The sequence below is a fragment of the Ranitomeya variabilis genome, chromosome 2 (genome assembly GCF_051348905.1).
Source record: "Ranitomeya variabilis isolate aRanVar5 chromosome 2, aRanVar5.hap1, whole genome shotgun sequence".
In the NCBI taxonomy this organism is placed as follows: Eukaryota; Metazoa; Chordata; class Amphibia; order Anura; family Dendrobatidae; genus Ranitomeya; species Ranitomeya variabilis.
In genome coordinates this window covers 988,098,500-988,119,393 of record NC_135233.1, presented here as the reverse complement: position 1 = coordinate 988,119,393, position 20,894 = coordinate 988,098,500, and the positions used below count along the sequence as shown (strand labels likewise).

Here is a 20,894-nt window from a genome sequence, read left to right as displayed (position 1 = left end):
AATGTTGTATTGTTGGCCGAAAAATGGGAGTATGGTTTAGATTTGCCCGGCTGTATTATCAGAGTATGACTACCGGCTACGTGGGTGTAACCTGGTGTGTACTTGTCCTAATGGCCTTTAAAAGTTACTTCTATATTTTACTTATTCCACAGGGAAGAATGGAGAGTGTGCTATCAAGTCAGAAGACGGTGAAGAAAACTGCTGCCAAAGTCTCGGAAGATGGTAAGTAATAGTTACCATTTGTGCCACTTCTAGAAAATGATAGCATTTTTAAGTCCCCTATTGGGATTTAAAAAAATAAATAAGTAGAAAAACACTCCTGCATATATGGTACAACGGCCAAAATGGTGAATACCCTTTTTTTTAAAAAATATATATATATATATATATATATATATATATATATATATTTTACTCTGTCGCCTCATTGGAGGACACAGGACCATGGGTGTTATGCTGCTGTCCACTAGGAGGCGACACTATGCATAATCTGAAAAAGATTAACTGTGGCTCCTCCTGTGCAGTATACACCCCTGGACGGCATCAGCCTTCTCCAGTTTTTGCTTAGTGTCGCAAAGGAGGCACACCTAAGATTTTTACTCCGTTTTTACTCCGTTTCCCGTTTTCCGATGGGATTACAGATGAAGAAAAGAGGGTCTCCTGTGAGACTCCCGGCATGGCTCCTTCCTTGGCCCCCTATTATGGGGTGCCCAGTTGAAGTTGAGATGGCTATTCCCCATGCTGCTCCTTCCCCAACCTCTCGGGTGTTGGTTCGAAGTCGAGACCCCCCTCCTTCCCCAATTCCTTTTGGTCTCTGGGTTGAGGTCGAGGCGAGGATAAAGGCCCCTGAAGGTGACAACAGCACCCTCCCTATCCCCCTCTGGGGGTATTAGGTTGAGACACCTCAGGTAGGGCCTGTACAGGCAGCATCCTACAGCTCCCAGCAATGGGCCAGCATACTGCGCCTGCATCCAGGGACCCCAGCCCAGCTGCGGGCTCCTGTTGGGGCCGGGGGGAGTGCAGGCAGGCATGGCACATACAGACACAGGGCTCCCTGCGTCCCTGTCTCTGTGGCAGCACCAGCTCTATACTGCCTCAGGGGGACCCCAGCCGGGCTCCCCCTTCCGCTTATAGCCCCACCGCCATCCTGCCTTCAAATCCGGAGGGGTCCGGTTCAGATCCGACCCCCTCCCGGACTTTCGCGCTGGCCTGGAGCCCTTCTGGGCCTCAGGCATCTAATTTAGGCCCCGGCTTCGGCCTAGCTGAAGCAGCAGCCTCCTCTCCGCCCCCCGGCCCGCCCCCCGGATGACAAATATGACACTCTACAGTGTCATACAAGGGGCGGATCGAGACAGAAAGGGCGGGTTTTTTATAGCCTTGCCGCCTTTTTCCAGCTCTCCGCCCCCTTCTCCTCCTCTCTCCTCTGTCTCTGCAGCCATTTTCGGCTGCAGATTAACCCTGCATCTCCCGGTCTGCAGGACCAGGACCAGGCAGCCAGTCTCCGGGGGGCACAGGACTGTGGATTTTCTGCGCTGGACCTAGGGGTACACTGGTGGGGTAAGATCACAGCTGGGTTATCTTACTCAGCTGTGAATCCATATTACCTATAAGGCTCCCCTGTAGGTTCTCTACCCCTGTAAGGTCCATCTGCTGGCAGCACTTCTGCACTCTGTGCACTATGCCGGGCTCAAGGTCTAAGAGAACCAGGCAGAACTGCTATTATGCATTCTGCACAGCCTGCGGGACCGCTCTCCCTAGTAGCAGCACGTACCCGCATTGTCAGAACTGTATACAAACTACTGTGTCACACAAGAAGCCCCTGCCAATGCCTCGGTGTCTAATGCCACACCGGAATGGGCTACTCAGATATCGCAATCTATGACGCAGTCTATAGATAACTAACTTCCACATTGCTTCAGGCTCTGCAGGGTCATGCCCCGGCTATGACCGTTACCCAGCAAAGGTAGAGCTTGACTCAGGAACAAGATGACCCTGGCACATCCACGTCTAGGTCACGACGCAAGCGGATCCATACATCAAGTCCATCTGCGTCATCCCATAGCACACGGTCATCCCCCTCTAGGGAGAGACACCGTTGCTCCAGGTCATCTAGACCGTCCCATTCCAGGGACAGACAATGCAGATCTCCGCAATCACCAACCGGAGAAGGTCTCCTCCCCAGCTCACCTAGCAGGGGACGCCTCAGTGATACACAGGATTCGGAAGGCATCTGCGTCTCTGACTCAGACAGAGAAACGGAGGGGTCCCTGATCCCAATCCCTCCTAGCAATACAGCGCTAGTTGAGGACATATCGTCCATCCATCGGGTGCTGGTCATTTCTGATCCGCCATCAGAGGCCCCGGAACATCAGACTTCCTTTGAAGGACCTCTGAAGCCGCCTAAGGTTTTCTCTAACCACCAGAGTTTAAGGCGATCCTTAAAAAACAGCTCTCACAGCCTGAGAAAAAATTCGCTAATCGCAAATATCTGGAGGCGAGGTGCCCCTTCCCACAGAAGGACACCAAGGAATGGACAGATCCACCTGAAGTGGATCCCCCAGTCTCTAGGCTGGCAGCACAGACCCTCCTTACACCGCCAGATAGCTCAACCCTCAGGGACGCAGCAGACTGGCAGGTAGAACGCATGGCTCGTTCAATTTTCAAGGCAGCAAGGGCATCCATGGCTCCTGCGTTCGCTTCAGCTTGGGCTGCCAAGGCCATCCTGGCCTGGGCAAAGAATCTACAAGCCTTCCAAGCATCCGCTCCTCAACTGTCGGACCAAGCGGTTCAATTGCAGTTGTAGCAGATTACATGCTCCATGCAGCTCTGGTTTCAGCAAGGGGAGTCGCGGGGATAGCATCAAACCCCATCAGGCGTATCCTCTGCCTGCGGGAATGGAAAGCGGACGCAGCCTCAAAGAAGTCCCTCACGCACCTCCCCTACCTCAGTGGGAGACTTTTCGGTGAACAGTTGGATACTCTGAGATCCAACGCCACAGGGGGTAAGAGTACTTCTCTTCCCCAACTGAAACCTAAACGCACTTACCAGAAGCGTAACCAAACTCGATTCCGATCCTTTCGGAATTCCTCCGGCTGGTCCGTCTCACGTCCAGTACAAAATCGTAATCGTTCCCCACGCAGGGACAACTCACGATCGACGCAAAGGTCGGACAAGACCTGGCAGTCAAAAGCAGGCCAGTCTAAGCCCAGAGGAGGAAAATCTCAGACTTTCTCTTCCTCATGACTCACGGACTCCGGAAGACACCACACCGGTAGGCGGCCGACTTTTGCTCTTTCATGAAGTATGGCTGCCTATTACAGAAGACAGGTGGGTCATGGAACTAGTGTCTTCCGGATACAAAATAGACTTCACCTCCAACCCACCGGACAGGTTCTTCCTCTCTGTCCCCCCAAAACCGCCAGCCAAGGCTCGAGCCTACCACCAAGCGGTCTCCTCGCTTTATTAATCAGGAGTCATAGTACCGGTACCCACGACCGACCGCTTCCGAGGGTTCTACTCCAATCTGTTCGTAGTTCCCAAGAAAGGAGGCAGCGTACGGCCCATACTAGACCTAAAACAGCTCAACAAATATGTACGGGTCCGTCACGTGGCTCTCCCCTTTGGACTCGCCACGGCTCCCAGAGTGTCACCAAGGTCATGGCAACAACCATGGACGTCCTGCATTTCAGAGGCATAGTAGTCGTTCCATACCTGGACGATCTACTCATCAAGGCTCCCACCTTCAAGGTTTGCGAGCTCAGCGTCTCAATCACAACCGATACTCTCTGTTGTATGGGCTGGTTAATCAACCTACAAAGTCATCACCAACTCCGAGTCAGTCCCTGACCTTCCTGGGAATGTTATTCAACACTTCCAGGGGTCTAGTGCTCCTTCCCAAGGACAAGGCACTGGCCCTCCGACTAGCAGATGAAGAAAAGAGGGTCTCTTGTGAGACTCCCGGCATGGCTCCTTCCTCGGCCCCCTATTATGGGGTGCCCAGTTGAAGTTGAGATGGCTATTCCCCATGCTGCTCCTTCCCCAGTCCCTCGGGTGCTGGTTCGAAGTCGAGACTCCCTTCCCCAATTCCTTTTGGTTTCTGGGTTGAGGTCGAGGCGAGGATAAAGGCCCCTGAAGGTGACAATAGCACCTTCCCTTTCCCTCTCTGGGGGTATAGGTTGAGACACCTCAGGTAGGGCCTGTACAGGCAGCATCCTACACCTCCAAGCAATAGGCCAGCACACTGCGCCTGCATCCAGGGACCCCGGCTCAGCTGGGGGCTCCTGATGGGCAAGTGGTCCTCAGCGGAAGCGTCCATGCCCATCAACATCCTGAAAATTCGTGCCATCCTTCTGGCATTGAGGGCTTTCCATCACTTACTGGCAGCCTCTTACATCAGGATACAGTCGGACAATACCACGACTGTTATGGTTCTCAATGGCAAGAGAACATAGCCCAGCAAACATAAGAACTAGCTCTTGGAAGGATGGAAACTAAACTGACCATGAACTAAACCTGCCGCACAACTAACAGTAGCCGGGTAGCGTTTGCCTACGTTTTATCCCTAGACGCCCAGCGCCGGCCGGAGGACTAACTAATCCTGGCAGAGGAAAATATAGTCCTGGCTCACCTCTAGAGAAATTTCCCCGAAAGGCAGACAGAGGCCCCCACATATATTGGCGGTGATTTTAGAAGAAATGACAAACGTAGTATGAAAATAGGTTTAGCAAAATTGAGGTCCGCTTACTAGATAGCAGGAAGACAGAAAGGACACTTTCATGGTCAGCTGAAAACCCTATCAAAATACCATCCTGAAATTACTTTAAGACTCTAGTATTAACTCATAACATCAGAGTGGCAATTTCAGATCACAAGAGCTTTCCAGACACAGAAACGAAACATCAGCTGTGAACTGGAACAAAATGCAAAAACAAACAAGGACAAAAGTCCAACTTAGCTGGGAGTTGTCTAGCAGCAGGAACATGCACAGAAAGGCTTCTGATTACAATGTTGACCGGCAAGGAAGTGACAGAGGAGCAAGGCTAAATGGCGACTCCCACATCCTGATGGAAACAGGTGAACAGAGGGAATGATGCACACCAGTTCAATTCCACCAGTGGCCACCGGGGGAGCCCAAAATCCAATTTCACAACAGTACCCCCCCCCTCAAGGAGGGGGCACCGAACCCTCACCAGACCCACCAGGGCGATCAGGATGAGCCCTATGAAAGGCACGGACCAGATCGGAGGCATGAACATCAGAGGCAGTCACCCAAGAATTATCCTCCTGACCGTATCCCTTCCATTTGACCAGATACTGGAGTTTCCGTCTGGAAACACGGGAGTCCAAGATTTTTTCAACAACGTACTCCAACTCACCCTCAACCAACACCGGAGCAGGAGGCTCAACGGACGGCACAACCGGTACCTCATACCTGCGCAACAATGACCGATGAAAAACATTATGAATAGAAAAAGATGCAGGGAGATCCAAACGGAAGGACACAGGGTTAAGAATCTCCAATATCTTGTACGGGCCGATGAACCGAGGCTTAAACTTAGGAGAAGAAACCCTCATAGGGACAAAACGAGAAGACAACCACACCAAGTCCCCAACACAAAGCCGAGGACCAACCCGACGCCGGCGGTTGGCAAAAAGCTGAGTCTTCTCCTGGGACAACTTCAAATTGTCCACTACCTGCCCCCAAATCTGATGCAACCTCTCCACCACAGCATCCACTCCAGGACAATCCGAAGACTCCACCTGACCAGAAGAAAATCGAGGATGAAACCCCGAATTACAGAAAAAAGGAGACACCAGGGTGGCAGAGCTGGCCCGATTATTGAGGGCAAACTCCGCTAAAGGCAAAAAAGCAACCCAATCATCCTGATCTGCAGACACAAAACACCTCAAATATGTCTCCAAGGTCTGATTCGTCCGCTCGGTCTGGCCATTAGTCTGAGGATGGAAAGCAGACGAGAAAGACAAATCTATGCCCATCCTAGCACAGAATGCTCGCCAAAATCTAGACACGAATTGGGTTCCTCTGTCAGAAACGATATTCTCCGGAATACCATGCAAACGGACCACATTTTGAAAAAACAGAGGAACCAACTCGGAAGAAGAAGGCAACTTAGGCAGGGGAACCAAATGGACCATCTTAGAGAAACGGTCACACACCACCCAGATGACAGACATCTTCTGAGAAACAGGAAGATCCGAAATAAAATCCATCGAGATGTGCGTCCAAGGCCTCTTCGGGATAGGCAAGGGCAGCAACAATCCACTAGCCCGAGAACAACAAGGCTTGGCCCGAGCACAAACGTCACAAGACTGCACAAAGCCTCGCACATCACGTGACAGGGAAGGCCACCAGAAGGACCTTGCCACCAAATCCCTGGTACCAAAGATTCCAGGATGACCTGCCAATGCAGAAGAATGAACCTCAGAAATGACTTTACTGGTCCAATCATCAGGAACAAACAGTCTACCAGGTGGGCAACGATCAGGTCTATCCGCCTGAAACTCCTGCAAGGCCCGCCGCAGGTCTGGAGAAACGGCAGACAATATCACTCCATCCTTAAGGATACCTGTAGGCTCAGAATTACCAGGGGAGTCAGGCTCAAAACTCCTAGAAAGAGCATCCGCCTTAACATTCTTAGAACCCGGCAGGTAAGACACCACAAAATTAAACCGAGAGAAAAACAACGACCAGCGCGCCTGTCTAGGATTCAGGCGTCTGGCGGACTCAAGATAAATTAGATTTTTGTGGTCAGTCAATACCACCACCTGATGTCTAGCCCCCTCAAGCCAATGACGCCACTCCTCAAAAGCCCACTTCATGGCCAAAAGCTCCCGATCCCCAACATCATAATTCCGCTCGGCGGGCGAAAATTTACGCGAAAAAAAAGCACAAGGTCTCATCACGGAGCAATCGGAACTTCTCTGCGACAAAACCGCCCCAGCTCCGATTTCAGAAGCGTCGACCTCAACCTGAAAAGGAAGAGCAACATCAGGCTGACGCAACACAGGGGCGGAAGAAAAGCGGCACTTAAGCTCCCGAAAGGCCTCCACAGCAGCAGGGGACCAATCAGCAACATCAGCACCCTTCTTAGTCAAATCAGTCAATGGTTTAACAACATCAGAAAAACCAGCAATAAATCGACGATAAAAGTTAGCAAAGCCCAAAAATTTCTGAAGACTCTTAAGAGAAGAGGGTTGCGTCCAATCACAAATAGCCTGAACCTTGACAGGATCCATCTCGATGGAAGAGGGGGAAAAAATATATCCCAAGAAGGAAATCTTTTGAACCCCAAAAACGCACTTAGAACCCTTCACACACAAGGAATTAGACCGCAAAACCTGAAAAACCCTCCTGACCTGCTGGACATGAGAGTCCCAGTCATCCGAAAAAATCAAAATATCATCCAGATACACAATCATAAATGTATCCAAATAATCACGGAAAATGTCATGCATAAAGGACTGAAAGACTGAAGGGGCATTAGAAAGACCAAAAGGCATCACCAAATACTCGAAGTGGCCCTCGGGCGTATTAAATGCGGTTTTCCACTCATCCCCCTGCTTAATTCGCACCAAATTATACGCCCCACGGAGATCTATCTTAGAGAACCACTTGGCCCCCTTTATGCGAGCAAACAGATCAGTCAGCAGTGGCAACGGATATTGATATTTAACCGTGATTTTATTCAAAAGCCGATAATCAATACACGGCCTCAAAGAGCCATCTTTCTTAGCCACAAAGAAAAAACCGGCTCCTAAGGGAGATGACGAAGGACGAATATGTCCCTTTTCCAAGGACTCCTTTATATATTCTCGCATAGCAGCATGTTCAGGCACAGACAGATTAAATAAACGACCCTTAGGGTATTTACTACCCGGAATCAAATCTATGGCACAATCGCACTCCCGGTGCGGAGGTAATGAACCAAGCTTAGGTTCTTCAAAAACGTCACGATATGCAGACAAGAATTCAGGAATCTCAGAGGGAATAGATGATGAAATGGAAACCACAGGTACGTCCCCATGAGTCCCCTTACATCCCCAGCTTAACACAGACATAGCTTTCCAGTCGAGGACTGGGTTATGAGATTGCAGCCATGGCAATCCAAGCACCAACACATCATGTAGGTTATACAGCACAAGAAAGCGAATAATCTCCTGGTGATCCGGATTAATCCGCATAGTTACTTGTGTCCAGTATTGTGGTTTATTACTAGCCAATGGGGTGGAGTCAATCCCCTTCAGGGGTATAGGAGTTTCAAGAGGCTCTAAATCATACCCACAGCGTTTGGCAAAGGACCAATCCATAAGACTCAAAGCGGCGCCAGAGTCGACATAGGCGTCCGCGGTAATAGATGATAAAGAACAAATCAGGGTCACAGATAGAATAAACTTAGACTGCAAAGTGCCAATTGAAACAGACTTATCAAGCTTCTTAGTACGCTTAGAGCATGCTGATATAACATGAGTTGAATCACCGCAATAGAAGCACAACCCATTTTTTCGTCTAAAATTCTGCCGTTCGCTTCTGGACAGAATTCTATCACATTGCATATTCTCTGGCGTCTTCTCAGTAGACACCGCCAAATGGTGCACAGGTTTGCGCTCCCGTAAACGCCTATCGATCTGGATAGCCATTGTCATGGACTCATTCAGACCCGCAGGCACAGGGAACCCCACCATAACATCCTTAATGGCATCAGAGAGACCCTCTCTGAAATTCGCCGCCAGGGCGCACTCATTCCACTGAGTAAGCACAGCCCATTTACGGAATTTCTGGCAGTATATTTCAGCTTCGTCTTGCCCCTGAGATAGGGACATCAAGGCCTTTTCCGCCTGTAGCTCTAACTGAGGTTCCTCATAAAGCAACCCCAAGGCCAGAAAAAACGCATCCACATTGAGCAACGCAGGATCCCCTGGAGCCAATGCAAAAGCCCAATCCTGAGGGTCGCCCCGGAGCAAGGAAATCACAATCCTGACCTGCTGAGCAGGATCTCCAGCAGAGCGAGATTTCAGGGACAAAAACAACTTGCAATTATTTTTGAAATTTTGAAAGCAAGATCTATCCCCGGAGAAAAATTCAGGCAAAGGAATTCTAGGTTCAGATATAGGAACATGAACAACAAAATCTTGTAAATTTTGAACTTTCGTGGTGAGATTATTCAAACCTGCAGCTAAACTCTGAATATCCATTTTAAACAGGTGAACACAGAGCCATTCCAGGATTAGAAGGAGAGAGAGAGAGAAAGGCTGCAATATAGGCAGACTTGCAAGAGATTCAATTATAAGCACACTCAGAACTGAAGAGAAAAAAAAAAAAAAAAAAATCTTCAGCAGACTACTCTTTTCTCTCCTTTCTCTGCCAATTAGTTTAACCCTTTTTGGGCCGGTCAAACTGTTATGGTTCTCAATGGCAAGAGAACATAGCCCAGCAAACATAAGAACTAGCTCTTGGAAGGATGGAAACTAAACTGACCATGAACTAAACCTGCCGCACAACTAACAGTAGCCGGGTAGCGTTTGCCTACGTTTTATCCCTAGACGCCCAGCGCCGGCCGGAGGACTAACTAATCCTGGCAGAGGAAAATATAGTCCTGGCTCACCTCTAGAGAAATTTCCCTGAAAGGCAGACAGAGGCCCCCACATATATTGGCGGTGATTTTAGAAGAAATGACAAACGTAGTATGAAAATAGGTTTAGCAAAATTGAGGTCCGCTTACTAGATAGCAGGAAGACAGAAAGGACACTTTCATGGTCAGCTGAAAACCCTATCAAAATACCATCCTGAAATTACTTTAAGACTCTAGTATTAACTCATAACATCAGAGTGGCAATTTCAGATCACAAGAGCTTTCCAGACACAGAAACGAAACATCAGCTGTGAACTGGAACAAAATGCAAAAACAAACAAGGACGAAAGTCCAACTTAGCTGGGAGTTGTCTAGCAGCAGGAACATGCACAGAAAGGCTTCTGATTACAATGTTGACCGGCAAGGAAGTGACAGAGGAGCAAGGCTAAATGGCGACTCCCACATCCTGATGGAAACAGGTGAACAGAGGGAATGATGCACACCAGTTCAATTCCACCAGTGGCCACCGGGGGAGCCCAAAATCCAATTTCACAACACACGACTGTGGCATATGTGACTCATCAAGGGGGGACCCGCAGTACCCAAGCGACGCGGGAAGTGTCATATGTCCTCCGCTGGGCGGAGGACACAGGGTCGGTCCTTCGGCGGTCCACGTTCGGGTGTGGACAACTGGGAAGCAGACTTCCTCAGCCGACAAGGAATAGACTCGGGAGAGTGGTCTCTCCATCCCAAAATTTTTCATCAGATCTGTCTCCGCTGGGGGACCCCGGATGTGGACCTAATGGCATCCCATTTCAATGCCAAGGTCTCCAACTTCATTGCCTGAACTCACGATCCGCGGTCGCTCGGAGCAGTCGCTCTGGTTCAGGACTGGACTCAGTTCCAGCTTCTGTATATTTTTTCCACCTCTCCCCCTGATATCCAGAGGGTGAGGAAGATCAAACAAGAGGTAGTTTCAACTATCCTCATTGCACCGGACTGGCCCAGATGCACATGGTACGCCGACATCGTACAACTCACAGCAGACGCCCCCTGGCGTCTCCCCGACCGCCACGATCTTCTATCACAAGAGCCGTTCTACCACCAGAACTCAAGGGCTCTCAACTTGATGGCGTGGCCCTTGAGACCTGGGTTCTAACCCAGGCAGGGTTCTCGACAGAGTTCGTTGCAACCATGATCAGAGCACGGAAATCAGCCTCTGCCAAGATGTATTACCGTACCTGGAAAGTTTTCTTTACCTGGTGCGAATCTCGTGGCTAGGTTCCACTCCCTTATTCCCTACCCAAAGCTCTTGGTTTTCTCCAAGCGGGTCTGGAAGCCAGTCTGTCATTGGGCTCGCCTAAAGCCAGGTGTCAGCCCTCTCAGTGCTTTTTCCAAAAGCGCATTGCTACCAAGCCGCAAGTAAGGCCTTTTCCTTCAGGGGGTTCCCCGATTGGTTCCCCCCTACAGACGACCACTAGAAACGTGGGACCTCATCCTGGTCCTGACAGCATTGCAGGAACCACCCTTCGAACCCCTTAAGGAGGTCCCGCTCCGCCTTCTTTCCCAGAAGGTGGTTTTTTTCCTGGTGGCACTCACCTCGCTACGCAAGGTGTCTGAACCGACAGCACTCTCATGCAGACAGCCTTTCCTGGCTTGTCACCAGGCCAAGGTAGTTCTTCGTACGGTCCCATCCTTCCTTCCGAAGGTTGTGTCAGACTTCCACCTCCATGAGGAAATTTCACTACCATCCCTTTGTCCGGTTCTGGTTCATAGAGTGGAGAAGGCTCTGCATACGCTTGACCTTGTCAGGCCTTTGCGTATATACGTGTCTAGGACTGCGTCCTTCCGGAGGTCTGATTCTCCTTTCCTCCTTCTGGAAGGCGGCCACAAGGGTAGGCCAGCTTCCAAAAGCTACTCTTGCCAGGTGGATCAAATCCACCATACAAGAGGTGTACCGCCTTAAGAATCTTCCTCTTCCAGCCGGTATTACGGTACACTCTACACGGGCGGTAGAGGCCTCCTGGGCCATTCGGCACCAGGCTTCGGCACAACAAGGGTGTAAAGCGGCCACTTGGACTAGCTTACACACATTTACTAAACACTACAGGGTTCATACCCAGTCCTCAGCGAGCCTGGGTAGATGTGTCCTGCAGGCGGCGGTGCCCTAAGTGTACGGGCCTGTCTGCACAATATTCGTCCATTGCTTCCCACCCAGGGACTGCTTTAGGACGTCCCATGGTCCTGTGTCCCCCAATGAGGCGACAGAGTAAAGGAGATTTTTGTGTACTCACCGTAAAATCTCTTTCTCTTAGCCTCTAATTGGGGGACACAGCTCCCACCCTGTTGCCCTTTCCGGGCTGTTGTAACTGTTGAGTTCTCATATTGTTTCTTGAGCTCGTACATAGTTGCCTTCTTACAGGCATAATTATGTTATTCATGTTACGTTCCTCCTACTGCTTTGGCACAAAACTGGAGAAGGCTGATGCCGTCCAGGGGTGTATACTGCACAGGAGGAGCCACAGTTAATCTTTTTCAGATTATGCATAGTGTCGCCTCCTAGTGGACAGCAGCATAACACCCATGGTCCTGTGTCCCCCAATTAGAGGCTAAGAGAAAGAGATTTTACGGTGAGTACACAAAAATCTCCTTTTTTTTATACTTTATAAAACCATTTTAAGTTTTTTGTTTCTTCATTACTGTTCTGTCCCACATAATACCTACCATCCATTTTAACCACATTGATAGCTGTAGATACTCAAAACAAAAATCCCAGAATTTTTTTTTGCTCTTCAAAAAACTTTTAAATATACTAGAATTTCCCATTAAACAATATAACTTGTCATGTGTTAAAAAAAAAAATAAATAAATAAAAAAAAAAAAAAAACCTCTTATGGGTATGGTATTTAGGCTGTGTGCACACGTTGCAGATTTTTCGTGTTTTTTTCGCTATAAAAATGTGAAAAAAATGCATACATTATGCATCCCATCATTTAGAATGCATTCCGCAATTTTTGTGCACGTGATGCGTTTTTTTCTGCGATAAAAACGCAGCATGTTCATTAATTTTGCGTTGTTTTTTTTTGCGGATTTCCCACTATATTATTGCGTTGGGAACCTCCGGAAAAATCCGCAAAAAAAACGCACCAAAAATGCGAGAAAAACGCATGTGGATTTCTTGAAGAAAATGTCCTGTTTTGCTCAGGAAATTTCTGCAAGAAATCCTGAACGTGTGCACATAGCCTTAAAGTTATGGCTTTGGAAGGCAAGAAGGAAAAAATGAAAAAAAGCTGCAGCTAAGGACACCGAACCCACAAGGAATTAATATCTCAAAGCAGAATTTTCAAGTGATGGTAAAATTAAAAAAGATGAATATGGACTGTAAGCTCACGGGTTAAGTACTTGTCTTTTCCCAGTACCTGGAACAGCTGGTGTCTTTGCGGATGATGCAAGTGAGCCAGAAAATTCCCAGGTATGTGTCGCTAAGTGCGCTTCTCTATATTGGTGCTAATTAGTGATGAGGAAATGTGCTGCATGGTCGAAAAATACGTTCGAGTCCCCGCGGCTCCATGTCTCGCGGCTGTTCGATGGCCACAATACATGCAGGGATTTCCTAACAAATAGGCAATCCCTGCATCTGTTGCGGGCGTTGAACAGCCGCGAGACATGGAGCCGCGGGGACTCAGATTATATTTTTCAAGCACGCTGAAGATGCTCGGTTAGCACCCGAGCATGGTGGATAACACCTTATCCCAGCACGTTCGCTCATCACGATTCCTAATCATTGTACATTGTCCTAAGCGCTTCCTGGTTTATTTTTTTAGAGTCTTCTACAAGCCACACCTAAAAAACGAAAGCTGTTCTTAGACAAAAAAGACAAGACCACTCCAGCGAATGAGAGTACCGAAATGACAAGTGGGAAGAAGTCCAAAGTTAAAACACAGCTGGAAGCAAAGCCGACTCCACCTGCTCCGATCACCCCAGCAGGTTAGTGCAATTGTGATTGCGGAATCCAACGCTTAATTGTATATGCCGTTGAAAGGATTTTCTGAGGTTTTTGTAAAATTTGAGTAAAGAGTATATAGCCAGATCTGTCACTTGGTAAATACCTGGTAAAAATCCCTGAGCTCTCCCGATTCTGCCACTCTCTTCCGTTTTTTGTGCTGTATCACTCCATTGCAGAGATACACAGTTGTTGTTTTTGGAGAGCAGTATGTGAAATCTCTGATAACAGAACAACTGGGTGTTTGTTCACAATCTTCTCTAAGGATGTGCCTTTATCCTGCCCTCCCTGATGCCGCCAATCACAGTTCAGTAGCTGCTGAGCTTTGATTGGTAGAGTCTGGGAGGGAGGAGTGAAAGTGCACCCCCCCCCCCCCTTCCTTAGAAAAGTCTCTTTAAGAAACCTCTCGTTGCAGCACAAGTAGAGATTTCAAATATTGAGCTTCAGAAGAAACAAGTGTGGCCATCTCCGCAGTGGCGCGATACACAGCACAAAACGGAAGAGTGGCAGAATCAGGGGAGCTCAGGGATTTATCTACAAAATATTTAATTACTTTTTTTTTGCGCAAACGGGTCCTATTTAAGTGGTCCAATTTGGAGATGGCGGACGTCTATTGTTACCTTTGCACTGTTCACTTGCAAAACTCATCTATCACCACTATGTTTGTGATCCTTTGTATCTCGGGAGGATTTCAATTTAACATAAAGACAAGCTGTGGAAAAGTTTCCATGACGTCTAAACCAATTTTACCCCCCCCCCCCCCCCCAAAAAAAAAAAAAAATAACAATTTTTTTTGTTTTTTTTTAGCATCGGTTTTACTTGTTTTCTTTCTCTAAAAGGTCTGTTGGACTCTGAAGAAGAGACGGTTTTGGCCCTTTTGGAAGGAAGAAACCCCAAAAAGGCAAGATTGAAGAAAGATTCAAAGAGCGGGGATGTAGCAGCTGCGCCAGTGACCGTCCAGGATAGTAGTATCCTTGAGAGAAGTCTCCCCCGACATGTCACCTCATTCCCTTCGGAAGATGAAGATTTTATTATAAAATCCCCCGCTGTCCCAGAACTCGGTCAGTTGTCTGCAAAGAAAAGTAGCAAAAAGCGGAAGAGCGCCTCTCAGGACAGTTTGTGTGAAGAAAAAGATAAAAGGCTAAGAAAGCAAAGAAGGAGGAGAAGCTGATGGCAGCTGATGTTGCAGAAGAGACCACCAGCCCTATTCCCTCCAAAAAGGAGAAATCCGAAAAGAAAAGTGAGTGACTGCTAAGTTGGTCTGAGCGTACATGTGCCGATCATTGGGTTACACATGGGCGAGCTGCACTCGGAAGGCTTTTAAAAAGGGGGTTTTCTCAAATCTGCTATGCAGGAGCGCACCGCTCCCCTGCGTCCTTTAGCGATGGGCTGTGCGCTACTGATGGACAGTTTGGACCAATGGAATGGTCAAATACTGCTTGCCTAAATTGTGGGTTCCCCCTTCTGCAGCATCGGCGGAGGGAAGAGGATCCAGCGATCCGGCCATCTTCAGAGCAGGGCTTGCAGTCACACGCACCTTGCCTAGGAAGACCGGCCACCTCTGATGGACAGCAGAGGTGGTCAGTAATCTAGGCAATAAGCTGTAAACTACAGTAGTAATCCCTTTGTATTGGTAAACGAAGAGGATTTGTACTGAGGTAAATTGTGAAGTTACTTGTTTTGTGTTTTTTACAAATACTTTGCCATTTTACCTATTTAACAAGATGAAACAATCCCTTTAACACCTTCCCGACCTCCGCCATACTATTACTGCGGAGGTCGGTACCCCCGCTTTGATGCGGGCAACGGCGGTGAGCCCGCATCAAAGCCGGGACATGTCAGCTATTTCTAACAGCTGACATGTGCCCGCAATAGCGGCGGGTGAAATCGCGTTTCACCCGCCGCTATTAACTAGTTAAATGTTGCTGTCAAACGCTGACAGCGGCATTTAACCGGCCATCGGGCCGGAAATGAGCGCATCGCTGACCCCCTTCAGGGCAAGGTCTTGTAGGGGTTAATATTACTGTCTTTGCACCGCTGGGGAAATGATATATATGCAGTTCCCATTGAGATCAGTTGGCTGACGGATTTATCTGGGAAGTTCTCTGCCTGCGGCTCTAATACAGAGATATTGTTCCCTGCAGAAGACGGCAATAAAACGAGAAAAGAAAGCAAGAAGCTGATGGAAAGTTTAATGGTTTCATTTGGGGAGTCCACAGATTCTGGAGTCGGGCTTCAGTCAAAACCCAAGAAAAAGGCAAGTATCGGCTATATAGGTGAATATCGTCTTTAATAAGGGGCAGCCCCCAGCTCGTTATTTCAGGGGTCCCTTGTAGATTAACACTAGTGGCTCCTCAGATTCCAGGACTTTTAGAGGACGGATCCACATGTCCAAGTCGCCTCTTCAGCAGTGCTGCTCTGTGCCCATCACCACCGCCTACAGGGGCCATGGGCAATTCTCACCACACATGTTGGTTTGGGGTCATATATTACATGTTATACCCAGCTGGTGTCAGATCCAGTTTAACCCCTTCCCATCTGCTGCACATAGATCTGCTCTTTCCTCATTGATGGGTTAAATACAATAAAATAAAAATGACCATGAACCCCTGGCAGGACCCTGGTAAGAGGAGCAGGCGGCTCTCTTGGCATTTTATCTTCTGGTAGTAAATGAGTATACATTATGAATAGAATATATTAAAACGCTAAGACTTCTCGTAAAACACTGCATTGTGCTATTCCTCTGTTATTCCTCCTGGAAATGGCTATACAATAATCTGTGTCTTTTTATATATCTACAGAAGGTAAAAGTTGACAAAGAATAACTAACTCGCTCATAGAAGCGATGGTAAGTTTTTGATTTTTGTCTATTGCTGACATTTTACAAATAAAAAGCAATATTCTGCTATTTTGGGGCTTTTAGATGAAAAACAACCGTTCAATATGGATCCAAGACAAAAATAATGTTGAACTTATAAGGCTGTCATATCTCCTGCCTGTGTAACTTGCAATAATCTTGTACAGGTCCTTCTCAAAAAATTAGCATATAGTGTTAAATTTCATTATTTACCATAATGTAATGATTACAATTAAACTTTCATATATTATAGATTCATTATCCACCAACTGAAATTTGTCAGGTCTTTTATTGTTTTAATACTGATGATTTTGGCCTACAACTCCTGATAACCCAAAAAACCTGTCTCAATAAATTAGCATATCAAGAAAAGGTTCTCTAAATGACCTATTACCCTAATCTTCTGAATCAACTAATTAACTCTAAACACATGCAAAAGATACCTGAGGCTTTTAAAAACTCCCTGCCTGGTTCATTACTCAAAACCCCCATCATGGGTAAGACTAGTGACCTGACAGATGTCAAGAAGGCCATCATTGACACCCTCAAGCAAGAGGGTAAGACCCAAAAAGAAATTTCTCAACAAATAGGCTGTTCCCAGAGTGCTGTATCAAGGCACCTCAATGGTAAGTCTGTTGGAAGGAAACAATGTGGCAGAAAACGCTGTACAACGAGAAGAGGTGACCGGACCCTGAGGAAGATTGTGGAGAAGGACCGATTCCAGACCTTGGGGAACCTGAGGAAGCAGTGGACTGAGTCTGGTGTAGAAAGGCGTGTGCAGGAAATGGGCTACAGGTGCCGCATTCCCCAGGTAAAGCCACTTTTGAACCATAAACAGCGGCAGAAGCGCCTGACCTGGGCTACAGAGAAGCAGCAGTGGACTGTTGCTAAGTGGTCCCAAGTACTTTTTTCTGATGAAAGCAAATTTTGCATGTCATTCGGAAATCAAGGTGCCAGAGTCTGGAGGAAGACTGGGGAGAAGGAAATGCCAAAATGCCTGAAGTCCAGTGTCAAGTACCCACAGTCAGTGATGGTGTGGGGTGCCATGTCAGCTGCTGGTGTTGGTCCACTGTGTTTCATCAAGGGCAGGGTCAATGCAGCTAGCTATCAGGAGATTTTGGAGCACTTCATGCTTCCATCGGCTGAAATGCTTTATGGAGATGAAGATTTCATTTTTCAGCACGACCTGGCACCTGCTCACAGTGCCAAAACCACTGGTAAATGGTTTACTGACCATGGTATTACTGTGCTCAATTGGCCTGCCAACTCTCCTGACCTGAACCCCATAGAGAATCTGTGGGATATTGTGAAGAGAAAGTTGAGAGACGCAAGACCCAACACTCTGGATGAGCTTAAGGCCGCTATTGAAGCATCCTGGGCCTCCATAACATCTCAGCAGTGTCACAGGCTGATTGCCTCCATGCCACGCCGCATTGAAGCAGTCATTTCTGCCAAAGGATTCCCGACCAAGTATTGAGTGCATAACTGAACATTATTATTTGATGGTTTTTTTGTTTGTTATTAAAAAACACTTTTATTTGATTGGACGGGTGAAATATGCTAATTTATTGAGACAGGTTTTTTGGGTTATCAGGAGTTGTATGCCAAAATCATCAGTATTAAAACAATAAAAGACCTGACAAATTTCAGTTGGTGGATAATGAATCTATAATATATGAAAGTTTAATTGTAATCATTACATTATGGTAAATAATGAAATTTAACACTATATGCTAATTTTTTGAGAAGGACCTGTATGTAGAGGGTTTGCGGATCCTGCTTTTAGGATAACTGGGGCTCACGAATGGCTTCTGACATGTAGCCAAGTTGTGAATTATTTGATACAGAAACTTGCATCTTAAGTACAGTTATATGTAGGTGAATGAGGTGTAACAGCAGGTGAAAAAGTCTGGTTTGGAAGTGTGTAGCGTGGAGTGTCTGACGCGTTTCCGGCTGGTGCTAGGAGAGTTTCCAGTGTTGGCGTGTGATGGAAATGTATACATTTCATATAGATCTCACTTGCATTTATACTCACAGCTAATATATACACTATAATCAATTGCTTAACTTGACCCCATGAGCCAGATCAGCTCAAACCAGACAGCTCCTCGGCATTTCTAGACACCAAAAACTGGAACCAACACTAGATGTCTTGGCTGATGTCTAGATTTTTGCTGAATAGCAGGAAACAACGACAGCTACTTATGAAGTGTTAAATCAGCTTGTTGTTATGCCTTAACCAGAATCTTTCATGTATTCAGATAACCAATAACAGAGGAGCTTGACAATATGGTAATTACCTAACCACCCCTTTCTATATGCAATTATAAAACCGTGTATGTACAATAAACCATCAGTATTGGTGGAATGTTATTCTGTCACCATGGTGTACAGTGTCATTCTTGATGAGCACTCAAAATACTCAGTTTTATTGGGAACAGCCGCAGCACACACAGGGATAGATTTATCCAAACCAAATTTCCATAACATCTGGCGCCTGCACGCTGGGCAGTGGACAAAACACACGGGGACCATGCTGACCGGAGAGACAGGGGTGTTGGCCGAGGCCTTGGCTCACGGGACGGAGACTGCAGCTCCATAGTAAGGTAAGAAAATCTTGTCATCTTACCTGAATGTCCCCTGTGCCCAGTCCAGGTTTATACCTCTTGCCGGTCAGGTGTGGTTACCACCGCATTCCCAGGTAGTGTAAAAAGTCCACTCCTTTTCCAAACCCTGGGATATAAGTCAAGGTGTCTGCTGTGTGCCGTGTATGTGTTTTATGTCTGTGTAGATCCGGGAGATAGTTGGAACAGTGACTGTTTTGCTTGTGGTGGCTGGGAAACCGATAACAGGAAGTCAAATTGCTCGATAAGTTATCACAGATTCCCGTGCATAGGAGGGACAGGTGGTCCCAGACGTCCAGGCTCGGATGGTGATAACTTGGATGGAGATACCACAGATTCCCATAGCCAGCGAGCCAGGCAGGATGACCGGAGCGGAGGGTGCTAAGAATTCCCGCCTGCCACACAGGGGGCCCGAGCATTTGAGTGCTCTGTGCGATTGGCAGTTGTCACCGATGCAATGGATCAAGGGGGCTGGCTGGCTGACTTGTTTCAATGGCCAAGCCAGCCTCCTTGTCTCTGGTTTGTTGTTATGTTTAGGAACATTATCCAACCTCTAAAATTCTAGACCTATCTGTAGGCATAACTATGAGGTGGGACCCTTTGAGCCCCCCACTGATCTGCACAATGAGGCTGTGAAATGCCCTTTCTGAACAGAGAGGTAACAGCACTTGTGTGCCGCAGCTCCATTCATTCTCCAGCAGACCCCTAGAGAAAGACCCCACACACGGAGTTGAAACATATCTGCTGTTGCTGAATATGGGATTCTTACCTTTTACTATTTTGAATGTGCTGTCTCTTTTTTTAGATTTTTATATCTTTTGATAGGAAAGTTTGCCAGTGGGTACACATTTTTTTTTTATCCTTTTTTAGCATACAACTTAAAAAGTTTCTTAAAAAGCACATAAACGTGTGCATGAATTTTTGTGTTTTTATATATGCCGCCGATCTCCTGAATCCGGCGTTGCTTTTTCATTTGTTCCTGCTTCTCTCCATTCCTGAGATATGATTATGTCTTCCCTGTATGTAAATTGTCGTGTTAGCCAACTGGGTGTGGTTCTCATAAAAATGCAAAGAGGAAAAAATAGGACCACGCCCAGTTGACTAAAAAAAAGACCATATTTATATACTGGGAAAAGAGGGACATATCTCAGGAATGGAGAGGAGCAGGAACAAAAAGAAACACATCTCTGGGTTCAGGAGAACAGCGACGTTTACACCAGCGAAAAATAATTAGATATTTCTGGCAAGTGATGGGTCTTATGAAAAGAGCTTGAGGATCCCCCATCTCTATTATCCAGCCCTGTTTCATGCGCTTGTCTGTCTTGATATCTTACAAGTAACATCTGATTATATTTTCCTTTCTTTCAGAACGTTGTTGGATGGAAGACTTTAGACTTCGTTATGTTTTATATGTATATTTTGCCTACATCGTTATGTCAGGCTAGTCAAAAGAAGATAATATTTTATTACTTTTAACTTTTAAAGCCTCTATTTAATGTTTAAAGCGTTACTCGGTTTTGTAGTTGGTTTACTTTTTTTCTTTGTTTTGTTTTTTACTTTGTATTGTACATGAGAAAAATAGAGTTCTGATACAATAAAGACTTCGTAGAGTTGTTCTGGTCGAAAGCTTTCATCACCTTTGTGCCGAATAGGAGCCTTAGATCGGTTGTGGCCTGAGCTCTGGGATATGCAGCGATCTACAAAATGGGAAACATCGGTCCTCCAGGTGCAACACTGGAGCGAAGAGTTTAAGGCTTCAGATGTGGGTTTTTTCCACATACGCAGAATAATAGAACGTGGATCACGTGATTTTCACAGAC

General features: G+C 47.0%; 1 protein-coding gene and 1 long non-coding RNA gene across 2 annotated transcripts in view; both read left to right on the top strand.

The window, feature by feature from the left end:
* LOC143808396 (uncharacterized) overlaps nt 1-15,850 on the top strand; it is a 52,207-nt gene extending 36,357 nt beyond the window's left edge. Inside the window, exons 11-15 of the mRNA XM_077290995.1 lie at nt 153-222; nt 13,007-13,062; nt 13,415-13,577; nt 14,433-14,833; nt 15,738-15,850. Coding sequence (XP_077147110.1) covers nt 153-222; nt 13,007-13,062; nt 13,415-13,577; nt 14,433-14,764 — 621 coding nt within the window. The 3' untranslated portion in view covers nt 14,765-14,833; nt 15,738-15,850. The remainder of the gene's footprint in view (nt 1-152; nt 223-13,006; nt 13,063-13,414; nt 13,578-14,432; nt 14,834-15,737) is intronic.
* Nucleotides 15,851-16,392: 542 nt separating this feature from the next.
* LOC143808378 (uncharacterized) lies at nt 16,393-20,688 on the top strand. Its single transcript, XR_013221940.1, has 2 exons — nt 16,393-16,441; nt 20,443-20,688. It is a non-coding gene; the product is annotated as an uncharacterized LOC143808378 (long non-coding RNA).
* Nucleotides 20,689-20,894: the final 206 nt, after the last annotated feature.